This window comes from Microtus pennsylvanicus, chromosome 18, assembly GCF_037038515.1.
Source record: "Microtus pennsylvanicus isolate mMicPen1 chromosome 18, mMicPen1.hap1, whole genome shotgun sequence".
In the NCBI taxonomy this organism is placed as follows: Eukaryota; Metazoa; Chordata; class Mammalia; order Rodentia; family Cricetidae; genus Microtus; species Microtus pennsylvanicus.
Window position 1 is genome coordinate 2,433,926 of NC_134596.1, and position 16,501 is coordinate 2,450,426.

At 56.7% G+C, this 16,501-nt stretch overlaps 3 protein-coding genes and 1 long non-coding RNA gene across 10 annotated transcripts in view; 3 read left to right on the top strand and 1 right to left on the bottom strand.

Moving 5' to 3' along the window:
* Positions 1 to 5,918, top strand: part of Lrrc4b (leucine rich repeat containing 4B) — a 32,213-nt gene extending 26,295 nt beyond the window's left edge. For both annotated transcript variants that reach the window (XM_075953149.1, XM_075953150.1), the window contains exon 3: positions 3,591 to 5,918. In XM_075953149.1, the coding sequence (XP_075809264.1) occupies positions 3,591 to 5,417 (1,827 nt within the window). In that variant the 3' untranslated portion in view covers positions 5,418 to 5,918. The remainder of the gene's footprint in view (positions 1 to 3,590) is intronic.
* Positions 5,919 to 7,574: 1,656 nt separating this feature from the next.
* Aspdh (aspartate dehydrogenase domain containing) lies at positions 7,575 to 10,266 on the top strand. Of its 2 annotated transcripts, XM_075953158.1 has the most exons (7): positions 7,586 to 8,119; positions 8,652 to 8,796; positions 8,962 to 9,046; positions 9,144 to 9,293; positions 9,367 to 9,587; positions 9,664 to 9,818; positions 10,117 to 10,260. In XM_075953158.1, the coding sequence occupies exons 1-7, from the start codon at positions 8,068 to 8,070 to the stop codon at positions 10,158 to 10,160; spliced, it is 852 nt and encodes a 283-aa protein (XP_075809273.1). In that variant the 5' UTR covers positions 7,586 to 8,067; the 3' UTR covers positions 10,161 to 10,260. The 2 variants fall into 2 exon arrangements, with proteins under 2 accessions (XP_075809274.1, XP_075809273.1); XM_075953159.1 differs by lacking the exon at positions 9,664 to 9,818 and having other exon boundaries at positions 7,575 to 8,119; positions 10,117 to 10,266.
* Positions 10,267 to 10,343: 77 nt separating this feature from the next.
* LOC142837805 (uncharacterized) lies at positions 10,344 to 15,470 on the bottom strand. Its single transcript, XR_012908347.1, has 3 exons — positions 15,334 to 15,470; positions 12,292 to 12,405; positions 10,344 to 10,846 (listed from the first exon to the last, which is right to left on the bottom strand). It is a non-coding gene; the product is annotated as an uncharacterized LOC142837805 (long non-coding RNA).
* On the top strand, positions 10,510 to 13,937 carry Josd2 (Josephin domain containing 2). 5 transcript variants are annotated; one of them, XM_075953161.1, is made up of 5 exons: positions 10,510 to 10,632; positions 11,243 to 11,402; positions 12,744 to 12,869; positions 13,405 to 13,599; positions 13,703 to 13,937. In XM_075953161.1, exons 2-5 carry the CDS (start codon positions 11,257 to 11,259, stop codon positions 13,800 to 13,802), a joined length of 567 nt encoding a protein of 188 aa, XP_075809276.1. In that variant the 5' UTR covers positions 10,510 to 10,632; positions 11,243 to 11,256; the 3' UTR covers positions 13,803 to 13,937. The 5 variants fall into 5 exon arrangements, with proteins under 5 accessions (XP_075809276.1, XP_075809277.1, XP_075809279.1 ...); XM_075953162.1 differs by having other exon boundaries at positions 10,528 to 10,664; XM_075953164.1 differs by having other exon boundaries at positions 10,555 to 10,632; positions 11,240 to 11,402.
* Positions 15,471 to 16,501: the final 1,031 nt, after the last annotated feature.

Genomic DNA, 16,501 nt, shown 5'->3' on the forward strand with positions numbered 1-16,501 from the left:
ATTCTGGCTCACAGTTCTAGGTGGTGCTGTCCAGCATGTCAATGAAGGCATGGCGGCAGGAGTGTTACCTGTTCACACTGCAGCCAGTCCACAGGTGCTCAGCTCAGTTTCTCCACGGTATTCAATCAAGAGCCCCTAGCCCATAGGATGGTGTCCCCCCACTTTCATGAACCCAGTCTAGAAACCCCTCATGGGTGTACCCAGAGTCTTGTCTCCTGGGTGACTCTAGCTAGATTTTATTAAACTGACTATGTTACCCATCATGGGGGCCTTACTCCCCGGGTCCATCTGCCCCCAGACCCAGCTCAGCAACCCAGGCATTGCGCCGAATGCTCTAAGTGCAGAACTCATGGTCCAGACAGGGTCATAGCATATCAAACCAGAGGCAGCCAATATAATGGAGCTAGTAAAAACTCCTTGGGATGAGTGGAACCATCTGGGGTAGGTGAGCAAGTGGATACGAAATGGCTTTCCTGGGAATTACACAAAGCAGAGAGAGAGCATCTCAAGAGGGATACAGAAACCCAGACAGAGTATGACCAGCAGATGGCAGTGTGTGTGTGTGTGTGTGTGTGTGTGTGTGTGTGTGTGTGTGCGCGCGCGCGCACATGCATGCATACTTTATGCACACCGAAGTCACTAAGGTCAGAACTGCACCTTGGATAATTCTGGCCACTTATTTGAAGGGAGGGTGCTAGGGAAGAAGCAGAGGCTGAAACACAGGACAAGCATCCATCATGATTTGCTGAGTCGAAAACTCAGAACCAAGTATTCCTGTGGCTGCAGTCGCTGTTTTATCTGGCCACTGAACACGGAACTCCACATGTGATAGGCAAGGGCTCTACCACTGAACCACACGCCCAGCCTCACTGGGGGACCCTGGGGAGGCTCACCAACACTGGGCCACACCTGCAGCCCCTTACTGAACTAAACATGTATTATTGGGTCCAAGCTTCCTCATTTCCTGATCTCTGGACCCACACTGTCTGGAACACCCAGATGTGGCCTTTACACGTCTCCCAACATTTCTCAGTCCCATCAACGGGGACTGGTGATCCCAGCACACACCTGTATTTCCAGCTACTCAGGAGGCCAAAACGGCAGGCTAGGCTCCAGGTCAAGGCCAGTTTGAACCACAAAGTCTCGAGAGCTTAAAGTCTAATCATCTACAATTTTGTACACATAGAAAAGGAGATTGAGGGTTGGAGAGATGGCTTCACACTCACACGCACTTGCCGCTCCTGCAGAGAGCCGGGTTCAGTCCCAGCATCTAGTTCCAAAGGACCTGATGCCCTCTTCTGGCCTCTGTGGGTACCACACACATGGTGCACATACACATACAGATAAACACTCCTACACACAAAATAAATATCTCTCAAAGAAAGAAGAAGGAGATGAATGGATGTGTGTTGAATGGCTAACATGACTGTTCTCAGACTTTCCTTTCCTTGCTGTTTCTCCTCAAGAGGAGTACAGGTGACTCTCATCAATAAGAAAGAAACGCTTGTGAATGCTTGTTCTGTTTGTGGTTCTGACTTGGTACCAGCCAGGCTTGGTTCCAGGGAGCATTCCCTGAGGAGCCTCTTCCCTCCACAGCCCCTCTCTCTGTCCCTCACACTTGAGGTCTCAGTCCAGGTTCTGACCACTGAACCTACTGCAGTGAGTGGGGGTTCCTGGGTTTCCTTCTTAAGGGCTACAGTGCAGGCGGAGTTAAGACTTAGTCTCACTGCATAGCTCAGGGTGGCTTAAACTCACAATAACCCTCCTGCCTCAGACTCCTGTGTGCTAGAATTAATTATATGCATGAGTCACCAAGCTCAGCTCTTTCCCCTTTCGTCTCTCCCCTAAAACCACAGCATTTCTATGAACTGTGCTCAGGAAATGCAGTGTGGCATAGTGGCAGAGCACCTCCTTAACACAGTGAGGAGATGGAGGTGTGGCTCTGTGATCAGATGAACTGGAGAGCCCTCCAGGCCCTGGGTTCCCCAGCACCGCGAAAGAGAGGGTGCCCCAGACAGGAGTTCTCAGAAGGGATGATTTCAGACTCATTCTGCTGCAGAGGGAAGCTCTGCTCTCATAAGCCAGAGCCACACAGCCACGTGGGCACCTTCCACCCATGGAGGATACAGCCAGGACATCCTCCAGAGCAGGCAACCCTGATCTGGGCATGGAAGGGTTGGGGAGCTGACCAGGAGAGGAACTGGGCTAGCACTTGGAGGCCAAGGAGGAGTGAGTAGTTCTGGGGAGCTAGAACGTGTGATAAAGAGAGCATAGAGGGGAAGGAAGGTGATGGCAATGGAGGATGCCATGCTTGAAGCCAGCACCGTGGCTCTTACAGGGATCCTGATAGGCTAGGATGCAGGGTGCCTGCCTAGCATGCAGTAAGCCCAGGGTTCCAGCCCCAGCACTGCATAATGCAAATGCTTGTGAATGCCTGTAATCTCTACATGAGGTAAGGGAAGGCAGGAGGATTTGGAATTCAAGTTATCACACCCTGTGATATCTTGATATCAATGCCAACCTAGGCTACATGAGACCGTCTCATTTTTTTTTTTAAAGTTTGAGACATCAGTGTCCCTGTCCTCTATGTGTGCAGCTTGTATGATGTAGAATAGTGTAGTAAGCTGAGCAGGGCGGGGACAGGTCTGTGGGTCTAAACACCCTTGCAGGGTTTGGTGGGGGGATGAGGGGAGAGAGGAACTGGGATAGGAATGGAGAGGACGAGATACATAAAGTGCAGACGCTGAGGGCGGGCCTCCATGGCTGAAGCCCTTGAGCTGCGAGCTGCAGGGGGCACTTCAGTGAAGGCTTTGGGGTAGTAGCCAGGGCTCCGCTCCCTGGGGTGGACTGCCCTCCAAGCCCACGTGAGCAACAGTGGGGACCCTGAGGTGAGGAGAAGCCAGTGCTCAAGGGATTCCAACAGCCTGAGGCTGTGCAGGGTCTCTTGTGGCTAACAGCCTCTGCCTCCTCCCTTCCTGGGGGAACTGACCTTGGACAATGGTCAGGTGACAGGTCCCGTAGCCAAGAAGAGGAGGCAGGTCTGGGAGAGAGGACCAGACGGGGCTGTTCATTACCTCCACAGCCTCCATTTCCATATCTGTTCATACAAACACACAAGAGGGAGGGAGGCCCGCCTAGCTCAGCACCCAGCAAGCCTCCTCGATGTGGAAGCAGAGGAATTACAGCACTGTTGAAGGGTGAAAAACAGGAGTGTGTGGAAAGTCAGGCGTGGAGGCACAGGCCTGTCTTCCCAATTAGTCAGAAGCCCGGAGTACCAAGATCAAGTTTAAGGCCAGTCTCAGGAACTTAATGAAACCCTGTCTCCAAAGAAAAAGTAAAAAGACAGCTGGGGAATGAAGGTTAATGGTAGAGCCCCTGCCTAGAACCCCCCAGTAAGGGGCTGGGGTGTGGCTCAGTGTAGATCACCCGCTTACAGTCCCAGTCCCCGTCCCCGTCCCCCACCCCTTGGAGGCCCTGGGTCTTGTCATTAGCAACACATACTGACTGCTGAGTCTCATTCTCCTGCTGTGAACTGGAGAGGTCTGCTGCTCCCAAGCTTGTCAGCCGCACTGACACTAGTCTCCCCGCAGGTGATCCGCACAGACACATTCAAGCACCTCCGGCACCTGGAGATCCTGCAGCTGAGCAAGAACCTGGTGCGCAAGATCGAGGTGGGCGCCTTCAATGGGCTGCCTAGTCTCAACACACTGGAGCTCTTCGACAACCGGCTGACCACGGTGCCCACACAGGCCTTCGAGTACCTGTCCAAGCTCCGGGAGCTGTGGCTGCGCAACAACCCCATCGAAAGCATCCCTTCCTATGCCTTCAACCGCGTGCCCTCACTGCGCCGCCTGGACCTGGGCGAGCTCAAGCGGCTGGAGTACATATCAGAGGCGGCCTTCGAGGGGCTGGTGAACCTGCGCTACCTCAATCTGGGCATGTGCAACCTCAAGGACATCCCCAACCTCACAGCGCTTGTGCGCCTGGAGGAGTTGGAGCTGTCGGGGAACCGGCTGGACCTAATTCGCCCCGGCTCCTTCCAGGGCCTCACCAGCCTGCGCAAGCTGTGGCTGATGCACGCCCAAGTGGCCACCATCGAGCGAAATGCCTTTGACGACCTCAAGTCGCTGGAGGAGCTGAACCTGTCCCACAACAACCTGATGTCGCTGCCACACGACCTTTTCACGCCCCTGCACCGCCTGGAGCGCGTCCACCTCAACCACAACCCTTGGCACTGCAACTGTGATGTGCTGTGGCTCAGCTGGTGGCTGAAGGAGACGGTACCCAGCAACACCACATGCTGCGCACGCTGCCACGCGCCCGCTGGCCTCAAGGGCCGCTACATCGGTGAGCTGGACCAGTCACACTTCACCTGCTACGCCCCAGTCATCGTGGAGCCACCCACAGACCTCAATGTCACCGAGGGTATGGCGGCTGAACTCAAGTGCCGTACAGGCACATCCATGACCTCCGTCAACTGGCTGACACCTAACGGCACGCTCATGACGCATGGTTCCTACCGCGTGCGCATCTCGGTCCTGCACGACGGCACGCTCAACTTCACCAATGTCACCGTGCAGGACACGGGCCAGTACACATGCATGGTCACAAACTCGGCCGGAAACACCACTGCCTCAGCCACGCTTAATGTATCGGCTGTGGACCCAGTGGCTGCAGGGGGGGCTGGGGGCGGGGGTCCCGGGGGTGGGGCCGGGGCCGGGGGCGCGGGTGGCTACACTTATTTCACCACGGTGACCGTGGAGACGCTGGAGACACAGCCGGGTGAGGAGTCGCAGCAGCCCCGCGGTACAGAAAAGGAACCTCCGGGGCCCACGACTGACGGAGCGTGGGGCGGTGGCCGGCCTGATGCCGCAGCCCCGGCCTCGGCGTCCACCACAGCGCCGGCCCCACGTTCCTCGCGGCCCACGGAGAAGGCGTTCACAGTGCCCATCACGGACGTAACGGAGAACGCGCTTAAGGATCTAGACGACGTCATGAAGACCACCAAAATAATCATTGGCTGCTTCGTGGCCATCACTTTCATGGCCGCTGTGATGCTGGTGGCCTTCTACAAGCTGCGCAAGCAGCATCAGCTGCACAAGCACCACGGTCCCACGCGCACCGTGGAGATCATCAATGTGGAGGACGAGCTTCCTGCCGCCTCCGCCGTGTCGGTGGCCGCGGCCGCTGCGGTAGCCGGAGGCGCGGGCGTGGGCGGGGACAGCCACCTGGCCCTTCCGGCGCTGGAGCGAGACCACCTCAACCACCACCACTACGTGGCCGCCGCCTTCAAGGCACACTACGGCGGCAACCCAGGAGGCGGGTGCGGGGCCAAGGGCCCCGGCCTCAACTCCATCCACGAACCTCTGCTCTTCAAGAGTGGCTCCAAGGAGAATGTGCAAGAGACACAAATCTAAACCTAGGCAGGCAGGGACGCGGGACGCCTGCCGGGGATGCTCCTGCTTGCCGCGCAGCCCGGCGGCACCCGCCATCCAGCAACAGGAAAGGACCTGGAGATCGGGAGAGGTGGCCCCGCCCTCCGCCTTGCCGCGTCCTCTGCCCACCTGCCCTGCCCGCCACCTTCCAGGGGAGAGGAGCTTCTTCGAGGGGTACCCTTTCCCCTCATCCCAACCCTCCTTTTATGGCTCTTTCTTTTTTCTTTCTTTTTTGCAGTTTGACGCCTGTCCTTCCCTCCTACTCCTCCACACTCAAAACACAAGGGACAGACAACTTCACCAGAGCCCAGGGGGCAACTCCGACAGTGTCCCCAACAGCGAGCCCCACTCGCGGCCCTGGTCGGCCCTACCCGCCCCACAGACTCTTTTGATACTGAAGGGAGGTTTGCGTCAATCACTACCTGCTCTGTAATTACTTTAAAAAAAAAAAAACATGGAAAAAGTAAAAAAAAAATAATTTTTTTTTTGGTCATGAAAGTATTGAAAACAAACAGAGCACAAAGCCACGGTGGGTGGGACCAGCGATGTTGTCCTCTCAGAAGGGGGAGTGGGCACCCCAAAATTAGAGATCTGGGACTCTCCATTCCCAAGATCCCAGAGAGGAACAGCTCACCCAGCACACAGCAGTGCTGTTCCATCTTCCTGGCTGCCCTTCCCAGAATGTGCTGGGGACTTGGCCTCCGCCCTTCTTCTATGTGACTCTGTCTCCATCTCTGGCTGTCTTTCTGTTCTCACTCTGGTGCCTGCCACCACCACCACCACACACACACACAGAGAGAGAGAGAGAGAGAGAGAGAGAGAGAGAGAGAGAGAGAGAGAGAGAGAGAGAGAGAGAAACCCAGAAGGGACCCTAGGACTGCAAAACTCCACAGATGCCTGGGACAACAGAACTGTGGGATATTGGGGTTCTGAGGACTGCAAGGCCAAGGTCACGGCGCTGGCAGGGTTGGGCTCCGTCCCAGCCTCCCCCAGTTACTGGGGCCATGCATGTGTGACCCCCCAGAGCAGGAATGCATCACAGTTTATGGGTTTGCACCACAGCAGAGCCTCCCCAAGGGGACCATCTGCAGACACAGCTGTTCAGGAAGGCCACAACTAAAGATCTGAAAGTCAGGGCCGCCACAGAACTTTCTGGGTGACATTCTTGAGCAAGTGGTTGTGTCCCCATAGGAGAGGCTCCTCCATTTCACACATATCCCTGGCTAGTCAGGAGACAGTTTGTACAAGGGAAGCGCACACAAAATAAGCAGGCCTGGGCCACATGTAAACACATTGTAAGCAGACCAGGGAGCGTGGAGGACAGTCCCCTGCAGGGTCTGCAATCACCAAGGAGGAAACTATGCAGCTAGGCCAGGTCTGGGTGCTGCTGGAGTAGGACATCAGTGACCCCTCAGAATGGCCCACGTGTCCAAGGTTCAGCCTCCAGAGAGCTAGGGTTGCCCAGGAAGGCAGAGAGGTAGCCAGAGCCACCATACAGCACACGGACACCTGGCCTGTGGGCACTGAAGGCCCCAGGGTGCACACCTTCACCAGAGATGGGAGAGCAGGAGCCCCCCAACTCCTTTCACCCTGTATTCCTGCCCCCTTCTCCCTGTCCCCACCTCTTCCCAATGTTTCTACCACCACTGTATCTTGTCCTCTCCTCTACCCCACCCCAGCGCTAAGTGGCTTCTTTATCTGACAACCGTCAGGCATCTGGCCCTATCTCCCTGTCCAGCTCTGTGCTGATGAAGGCCGGAACAGGACTGTTGCGCATGCACTTTGGGTTCTCTCTCCATTTTCCTGCCTTCTCCGCAGCCATCTCGGCTAGGATCCTGGTTGCCATGACAACACTGCGGCTGTACCAGGTGGCAATGGGGGCAGGGAGCTGGCCTGCTGCAGCCTGCTATGTCCCATGCCAAGCCTGCCAGGCAGTGGCTGGACTCATCCTGGGAGCACTTAGGAACTCCCCCAGCTATGCAGACCCCTTCTTCATGGATGGGACATGGGGAGGGGGGGGCAGAGGACCAGGAATACAAAGAGGCAGGAGGGGGGGAGGAGGATGAGTGCTGAACAGCACAGTTAAGGTGAGCTCAAGGGCAATCAGACACTGGGGTGGGGGCAGGACTCTGACCAGCCCTGAGGGCATGGAGGACCACAGGACACTCCAGCCAGACTTTTCCACTTGGGCCTTAGGACAAAAAAAGAGATCAAGAGATCTGCAAGGGGCCTGGTGGTTCCTGTCCCCAGTTCTTCCCCTATCCCAAGCAAAATGCAGTTTCCATGACAACCTGCTGGCAAGCCTGAGGAGGGGGGACTGAACATGAGGGATGAAGAGTGTGGGCTGCAAGGAGGCCGTGGAGTGGGTAGTGGGCACACAGGGCCACACAGGCCTAGCTCCCAAGCCACCATGCCAGCCAGCACAGGAGAGCAGAAGGCTCACAGAGAAGCACCCCAACCCCCACCATCCTGCTCCCTCCCTCTGGCTCCAGTGGAAAGGGTCAAGGGTCAAACTCCAAAGATCATTCACTGCCTCTGCCTGGTAGAGGCAGCATAACACTGAAGAATCTCCCACAGCAGGACATCACCGTCGCTGTCACCTGGCACTGTGCTCAAGGCCAGAGCTACCAGAATGGTCCCTGGAGGCCCTCTGAGGGTGGGGGTGGTAGGTTATGGCCGCCTAGGTGAGTCAGAACTAGCCTGGGGCTCCTTTTATGGCCCCATCCCTAAAGTCCAGAAACATCTCTGTTCCTACATCTTTCACCCCAATCTGCCAGCCCAGCCTGCCTTCTGCCCTGCCCGCTCACTGGGAGTTCCTCTCTCCAGATCTGTCTCTCGTGTGTGTGTGTGTGTGTGTGTGTGTGTGTGTGTGTGTGTGTGTGTGTGTGTGTGTGTCACGGTATCTGCCTCTCTCTAGGTTCCTATCTTCTCTTGGGTCTCTGAGGTATCTCTCTCTCCTATCTCTCCTCTTGATCTCATCTCTATATGCCTCTTTCTGGGTCTCTGTCTTGTCTCTGTGTGTCTCTCTAGGTCTCTGTCCCCCTTCCCTTTCTTTGGTTCTCTCTTTCTCAGGCTCTCTTTCTCTCTCTGGGATTCTGTCTATCTCCCCACCCCATATCTGTCTTCCCTCCTCTCTCCCCATCCCTCTATCCAGCTCCCTGAGTGGGAGAGGAATCTCTACTTTCCTTGGATCTCTAGCCTTCTCCTTCTCTGCAGGACAATCCCTTGTGTCCCGCCTTCTGGCTCAGGGGTCCGAACTGGGCCTAGAACTTGTTTTTGTATGGAACCGTGACCCTGGACGAATGGCAGGGAGTGTGCCCCCTGCCCTGCAGCTCCAAGACCTTACTGCTCTTGAGGAAAGGTCAGTGGCCCACAGCACAGTAGGAGCCTTCCCAAAGTTTCTATCTGCCTCCCATCTCTGCGGCTCAGAGCACATAAACTCCAACACACCAACCATCCCATTTTCCTCCAAACCCTGAGGGGAGACCTGATTCTTCTCCAAGGCCCTCCATGCCTCCTCTTCCAGGCACCCTGACCTTGTGGTAGAAGTGGCTCATCCAAATATAATCCACGAATCAGGGGTACAGATCCTGCGCCACGCTAACCTCCTGGTGAGCCTCCTCACGCCTCAGCAAGGCCTTTTCTGTGTCTGCTGTATCCTGCCCTACCGCAGTGTTCTGTCTTGGCCTTCCCTCTCTACCATTCAAGGTGGGGTCTCCCTCAGCTCTGGCTAACCAGACCACAGAGCAGCGGCTCATGGAGGCTTCAAACCACTGGGGTCACACTGTGTTTGTGGCCCGAGGAGCCCTGTGGGGGTCTGAAGACATTAGGAGATTGGATGAAGCCGGAGGCCTCCAGGTGAGAACCATCTTGGCTGCAACCGAGGGAACATGTAAGAGTCTCAGACTCCTGACCCTACCATTGCTTCCAGAGCCTTCGAGTCACCATGGCCACACATCCTGACGGCTTCCGGCTGGAGGGATCCCTGGCTGCAGCACACAGCAGTGGGCCCCGCACAGTGCTCTACGAGGGTCCTGTGCGTGGACTCTGCCCCTTGGCCCCCCGAAACTCTAACACCATGGCAGCCGCTGCCCTGGCTGCCCCCAGTCTAGGCTTCGACGGTGTCATTGGGGTGCTTGTGGCTGACCTTAGGTGAGCAAAGGAAGTAGGTGGCCCAGCTGTGTCAGGCCAGATGGACTAACTGCCCTTCCTTCTCTGCCGGCCGCAGCCTCACAGACATGCACGTGGTGGACGTGGAGCTGAACGGCCCCCCAGGCCCCACAGGCCACTGCTTCACCGTGCACACCCACAGGGAGAACCCAGCCCAGCCTGGAGCTGTCACCGGCTCCGCTACTGTCACAGCCTTCTGGCACAGCCTACTGGGTGCGGTCAGGCCCCTCCAAGGGTCCCCTGGCCTTTGTATTCTGCAGAACTAACATGTTGGTGTCCCACCCGTTTTCTGTCTTTGCCCACCGTTAGTTTTCACCCCCAGGCTTTCTGGGTTCTCTCCCCAGCTCAACTTCTCTCTGAGTCTCAAAGACTCTTGTCTCTCCACTCACACCTCACGCCTCTTTCTGGGTATCCTCTTTGGGTTATACCACACTACCATTTCCAAAGCCCACGGTCGCCATGGCCGCCTGGGTGTCTGTGTCGTCATTCTAGTCTTTCATTCTCCCCACAGGCTGCTGCCAGCTCCCCTCCAGACCTGGGATCCACCTCTGCTGACAAGTCTTCTCCCCCACTGCCCTTGCTGTCACCTCGACCACTATGTGTCTCAGTAAACATCAGAATTCTGCCCGCTGTTCTCTCTGGCCTCTTTGGTTCCTTTCCCCTAAATTACATCACGCCTCAACACATCGTGTACGACGGCACAGCTGCGAGTTCATGAACACACACAAACCAACTTCCTGGAAGCAATCGCGAGAGCCATAGTTACTACATTTCCCAGAAACCTCTAGGCAGCAGTGACCCTGGGGGGGGGGTACACGAAAACTGGCTGCGTCCTCCGACGGGAATTGTAGTTCCGCGCTGGAGCGCGTCCCCGGTGGACTTCCGGTCTGTGCGTCCGATTTAGGCGCCCCGTGGAGAACTTCGGGAATCGCAGTCCGGTGCGCACAGGTCGCCGGGAGCTGTAGTCCGTCCCGCCTGCCCAGTCAGCGTGGTACCACCCGACGGCTGCCCAGGGAATGCGAAAACGGTCGGTCCCAGGGAGCAAGAGAGGCTGACGGGGTGAGGGCCGGGAGAGTCCCATACGGAGGCGGGTGGGAACAGGCCTGGTTGCCAGGTGACAGGAAGGGGGGGGGGCTCCTGTTACTTAGTGACTGGGACAGGGCCTTGTTGCCAGGTGACGGGAGAGAGCACTGGTTATTGACGAGGGGAAGTCTTCCGTTGCCAGGCGACCAGAAGAGACCCTGTTACCCAGAGATGAGAAAGGAGGGGTCCTCCATTACTAGGTGATCAGAAAAATGGACCGGGTTACCAAGAGGGAGGGGTGTCCTCTGTTGCTTGGGAACCAAAAAGTATTGTTTCCTAGGGATAGAAGGGGCGATACTCCGTTGCTAGGTTACGGTGATTCGTACCTTTTTGCTTAGAGACATGGAGTGGGGATGGGTCTCTATTACCAAGTGAGTAGGAAAGATTCTTTTCCCCCTAGGACTGGGGCATGAAGATGCCTCTAGTTCTGGAGACATGTTAGGTAGCAGGGTCAGGGACCTCGTGTGCTCCCAAGCTGGCCCCAGTGCCCATCTCAGTGGCCGTTGATCCAGTTCCTGGGTCCCTAACACCTTCTCCTTGTTCCACCCCAGCAGGAGCCGAGGAGGGTATGTCTCAGTGCCCGGAAGAGCAGCCGAGCCCACCCTCAGTGTACCACGAACGGCAGCGACTAGAGCTGTGCGCCGTCCACGCTCTCAACAACGTCCTCCAACAGCGGCTCTTTAGCCAGGAGGCTGCAGACGAGATCTGCAAGAGGTGACAACCACAGGTCCTGGCCCTGGAAGAGCAGGAGTGGGAGGCAGGAGAGCCTGCTTGGGGCACTAGCAGGGCCAGGGCTCAGATCCCGGAGCTGTTGCCTGCTCCTCCACCTGCCGCTTCTCACAGCCTGCCCCCAGCTGTCTGTGTTTCTCCTCCCGAGCATCCTGTACACAGCCCCTCCTCTGCTTCTGTCCCTCTGTGGGTCCCCCGCACTCCTAGAGAATAGCCCAGACCCTTCAGCCTGAATCCCAAGGCTTTGGGTGCTCTAGCCCTTGCCTGCCTCTCTGCAGCTTCATCCTTCATGGCTCTCTTTGGCCCCAAATGGCCCCGCTGTGGTGTCTCTGAACTTTTACACAGGCTGCTCCCCCATTACCACAAGGTATTCTCTTTCTTAGTCACCTGGGTGCCCCTCAGAATTTCTACCATCACTTTAAGAAACTCTCTTCCTATTCCCACTTATACACCTCATGGTCCTTCTGCGGACACACAGACACCCCAGCCTGCTACACATGCCCACATGCAGAGGCAGACCTTCTGTCTTCTCACCGCCGCTCACCCAGCATCCTAAACTGTAGATTTGTGTTAGAAGACACCCATCCGTAGATTACTCTGTAAGACCCTGCTCTCCCCTGCAGCCAACTCTTGAATGCCGAGGGCCTGCTGAACAGCTAGAGCTGAGGCAGATATGATGAAGAGAGGGGCTGGGGATACAGTCCTTCCGTGTCACTGCTCTCCGGAACAACAGGGCACATCTGGAAAGAGCTAGAGGGGAGGCTTGGGCACAAGGGACAGCTGGGGATAGGTAGCTGGCCATGCAAGGCCCACTTGCCACTGGAGGAGACGGGCACCCTGAGAGCCGCCGTGAAGGAGTGGAGCAGGGCATTACCAAATGAAAGGCGCACTGGTCAGATCTGGTGACAGGAACGGCATTGTCATTCGGCATTGTCATTCGGGGGCTCTGATGACTCCTCTCCCAGAAGAAAGGACATCTGAAGCCAGTCTGGAAAGAGGCCATGATGAGAAGGGTGGATGGGAGGGCAGGGACTTTGTCATGAGAGGTGGGAGGAGGAGAGGGGCAAGGCAGCCCAAGGCTCCTGAAGGTGGGCTCGGGGGAGACTAGACACTTGGAAGGCTTCTGAGTGAAAAAAGACAAAAGATCTATCCAGGCTGAGAGTACAGGTATTAGGGATGAGAGGGAAAACAGGACTTGGGGTCCGATAAGCTGTGCAGGGCTTGAAGAGAGAAGAGTCAGCGGTCAGGTTCTGGGTTTCTGCTGTGTGGGAAGGTGGAGGCCTTTCCAGAATTTCCAACTTTGGCTCTGCTCCCCCTTCCCCCCAGGCTAGCCCCAGACTCCCGGCTGAACCCCCATCGCAGCCTCCTGGGCACCGGCAACTATGATGTCAACGTGATCATGGCTGCCCTGCAGGGCCTGGGCCTGGCCGCTGTGTGGTGGGACAGGAGGAGGTAGGGCCTAGACTGTGGGCTGCACTGGCCCTGCGTGTGGGGGATGAAGCAGGGGGTGGCTTAATAGTAGATGGGGGAGGTTCTTTCCAGGGGAAAACTGGTGGCTGTGGCAGACGGGGACTAACTGAATGACAGGCTAAACCGATAAACTTGGTGCCAGTCAAAAGGATGGTGTGAGGTCCACATGAGGGGCTCGTGGCTGAGGTGGGGAAAGACGGAAATTAGGTTACAAATAGTGAGACCAGCCTGTTGACCCGAGGCAAACCCAATGGAAGCCACCCTGACTCAAAAGGGCAAACAACAAAAAGTTGAGGGGTTGGGGCTTCACTGACAGAGGCTGGGGTTCCATCCCCAGCACCCCATGAACTGCTGTAGTGGGCACACCTGGGATGCCGAGACCCTGTCTAAACAAGGCCAAGGCTGGGCTCGGCAGGTAGGAAGTAACGGGTGGGTGGGTAGATGGGTGGCCATTCTGGGAGAGGAAGCAGGATCCAAGGGCCTCTGGGGCTCCATGCTGTGTCCCTCCCCTCCCCAGACCACTGTGCCAGCTGGCCCTCCCCAAGGTGCTAGGCCTGATCCTGAACCTGCCCTCTCCTGTGTCACTGGGGCTGCTGTCCCTGCCTCTGCGCCGCCGGCACTGGGTGGCCCTGCGCCAGGTGAATGGTGTCTACTATAACCTGGACTCCAAGCTTCGGGCACCTGAAGCCCTGGGGGACGAGGATGGTGTCAGGTGAGCGGTGAAGGAAGTGGCCGGTTGAGACCAGTGCTGGAACTCCCCTGCAAGGAGATGGGCCTGCCTGCACTGTCCAGATCTGTCTCCCGTCTCCCTTCAGGGCCTTCCTGGCAGCTGCCCTGGCCCAGGGCCTGTGCGAGGTGCTACTGGTGGTGACCAAGGAGGTGGAGGAGGCCGGCTGCTGGCTGAACACAAGCTGACCCAGTGCCTGTGACCAGCTGCCTGCTACCACGGTCCTGAGTGTCCAGTGCCTAGGAGGGGCCTGTGCCCTGACCCAAAGTCCCCACTCCCCCACCATTGCTGCTGCCTCAATAAATCTGCTTTTTTGTTATCTATGCTTGAGCTACAGGGGACTGCTCTCGTCACAGTGCCCAGAGGGAGACAGAAACCGGAGACCAACATGTCGTCTCCCAAAATCAGTAGGGAGACATATGATGGAGTAGGGATCATTCCTCTTTAAGGTTTAGAACATCAGTGAGGAAGTAGTTCCCAAAGATGACCCTGGACCCTGACTTCCCAGGTGGCGGGGGAGGGAGGGGACACTGGGCAGTAGATAGGACTGGTTATAACCAGCCTCCATCAAGAACAACTGGACTTGAAGGGTGACCGAGTGAAGTCACATGGTCCTAAAAAGCAGGAGGTCAGCCCAGTGGAGCCCATTTAGAATTTCTGACCCCCTCCCCCCACAGGGGGAGCCAGCATGAATGTGACTAGGGCTTGGAAGGGGGCTCCTCACTGCAACCTCAGGAAAGTGCCACGGCAGCTGCCATTTTCCCACAGTGTGCTGGGCTGCCTGAAAAGGTCTGGTTGGCTCAGCCCTGAAGGAGGTGAGGGACAGACTGAAGCAGAAGAGGGATGTCTCCATCGCAGTCACCCAAGCCGACCTTCTCAAGAGGCCGCGACACTTGGAGGGCCCCAGATGGCCCAGAGTGCCGTGGCCTGCTGTCAGCACCAGTTATTTGGGGAGGTGTTGACAGACAGGCCTATCTGGAACAGAGGGGAAGAGGGCTGGAGCCAGCAGGAGGGCCCAGATAGGAGCACCCAGAAAAAGCAGTGGAGGTGATGGCATGAGCCCAGGGGGTGGGGAGGAGAGGGCCGGGACCTGGCCCTGAGCCCTGGGGAATGCAGGAAACAAAGGGGGAGATTGTCCTCCACTGATGGGTCAGGGACCTAGGATATTGATTACTGGTGAGGAAGGGCCCACACTGGGGTATGACAGCCATTCTTGGTAATGAATTCATCTGGGGATGAAGGCCACATCCTGGCACCATGCTAGTAAAAGGCAGAAGCTCAAGCTGCTGCTATCTGGTCCCCAAGATTTCTGAGGTCAAAGGGCAGGTTGTAAAGTAAAAACCAAGGCAGCATGTGGAAGACACATACTGGGTTGCTGGAGTACCCCACCCCGGAGCCCAGCACCCTTGGCCCCTGGCCTCTGTCTTCTCCAACCTCCTATCCCCTCCCTGGGTCTCCTCTCTGTCTGTCCTTCTCCATGTGTCCAAGTTAACATTTCCACCCCCCCCCATGTGTGTGTGTGCGTGCGTGCGTGTGTGTGCACCCTTTCCCCGTGTGTGTGCGTGCGTGTGTGTGCACCCTTTCCCCGTGTGTGTGTGTGCGTGTGTGTGTACCCTTTCCCCATGTGTGTGTGTGCGTGCGTGTGTGTGCACCCTTTCCCCGTGTGTGTGTATGTGTGTGCGTGTGTGTGCACCCTTTCCCCATTTTTGAGACACTTGCCATGATCCTCCTGTCTCAGCCACCAAGTGCTGGAATTAAGTGTGTGTGCCAGCACACCGCACTTCCCCATCTCTTTCCATGGCTCTGAAGTCTCTCTGGATCTCTGGGCCTCTTAACCTTCTCTCTGCCTCTATCTCCCTCTTTCCTGTCCACCCCCACCCCCGCCCCACCTGTCGCCTGTCCAGTCCCGGGTAGGGGACAGCTGCCAGGACTCCCTGGGTGTTTCTATTCTCGGCCTGAGTGGTGCAGCCTGTGACATCCCAGGTGCCCCCTCAGCTGTGACCAAATAAGGTATTAAATGAGGAGCCTGTGGAGGAAAGGGTGTAGGCCTGCACACCGATTCAATGCCTCCTGTTTGCCCTTAGTGCTGACTTGGTGCCCCACTGACACCCCACTTCTGAGGAGAGCACCCTTGGCCCTAACATGCCTCATCAGGCCTGTTCTGAAGCTGGTGGTTCCCTGATACCCATGAACATGGAGCTCCATGCTGACCTCCAGGGGCCTGAGGAACAGGCTATAGAAAGGGGAGGGTTGGTACTCCAGCTGCCCTTACAGCTGCTCCTGGCTGTGCTGACAGCTGAGGCTCAATTTAGCTGCAAGGCCAGGATCTGGCCAGATAAGGTGTGGATAAGGACAGGACACGCCCCTATGGTGCCCCTTAAATTGCAGGGCTTGGGCTGGGGTTGGGGGCGCAGACACCAAGGCCAGGTGAGAGGGTCCTGCTGCCGTGGTGGCCCACAAGGCACCCGGTGTCTCTCCACCTGTCCGCTTGCCTCTCCTGACTCGGTTCCTTCTACCTTCCACAGCCTCCATCTCTGTCCTTCTGTGCCTCTCTCCGCCTGTTTCTCATCTCTGCCCCCCAACATTTCATCTGTCTCTGTCTCTGTTTTTCTCTGCCTCCATTTCTGTATCTGATTTCCCTGTGTTTCTCCATCTGTCTCTCTGATTTTCTCTCCTTTCATCTCTGCCTCTCAGCCCAATATTCCATCTTTCACATTTCCTCAATGTGTCTCTCTCTTGACCTGATTCCCTTCTCTATCTCTTTCCATAACTGTCTCTGTCTCTCATCTTTCCCTTTCTCTGCCTCTCTCCATCTCTCCGTCTCTCTGCCCCTCTCTAATTCTCTGTCTCTCTGCCTCCATTTCTGTATCTGACTTTCCCTGTGTTC

What these genes read in the sequence shown, in the direction of transcription:
- Aspdh (XM_075953158.1), top strand. Translation starts at nt 8,068, where the DNA reads ATGGTCCCTGGAGGCCCTCTGAGGGTGGGGGTGGTAGGTTATGGCCGC. An exon ending in CTTACTGCTCTTGAGGAAAG is followed by an intron (nt 8,797 to 8,961) that starts GTCAGTGGCCCA and finishes CTCCTCTTCCAG; the next exon opens with GCACCCTGACCTTGTGGTAG. An exon ending in TGCGCCACGCTAACCTCCTG is followed by an intron (nt 9,047 to 9,143) that starts GTGAGCCTCCTC and finishes CTACCATTCAAG; the next exon opens with GTGGGGTCTCCCTCAGCTCT.
- Josd2 (XM_075953161.1), top strand. Translation starts at nt 11,257, where the DNA reads ATGTCTCAGTGCCCGGAAGAGCAGCCGAGCCCACCCTCAGTGTACCAC. An exon ending in GTGTGGTGGGACAGGAGGAG is followed by an intron (nt 12,870 to 13,404) that starts GTAGGGCCTAGA and finishes TCCCCTCCCCAG; the next exon opens with ACCACTGTGCCAGCTGGCCC. An exon ending in GGGGACGAGGATGGTGTCAG is followed by an intron (nt 13,600 to 13,702) that starts GTGAGCGGTGAA and finishes GTCTCCCTTCAG; the next exon opens with GGCCTTCCTGGCAGCTGCCC.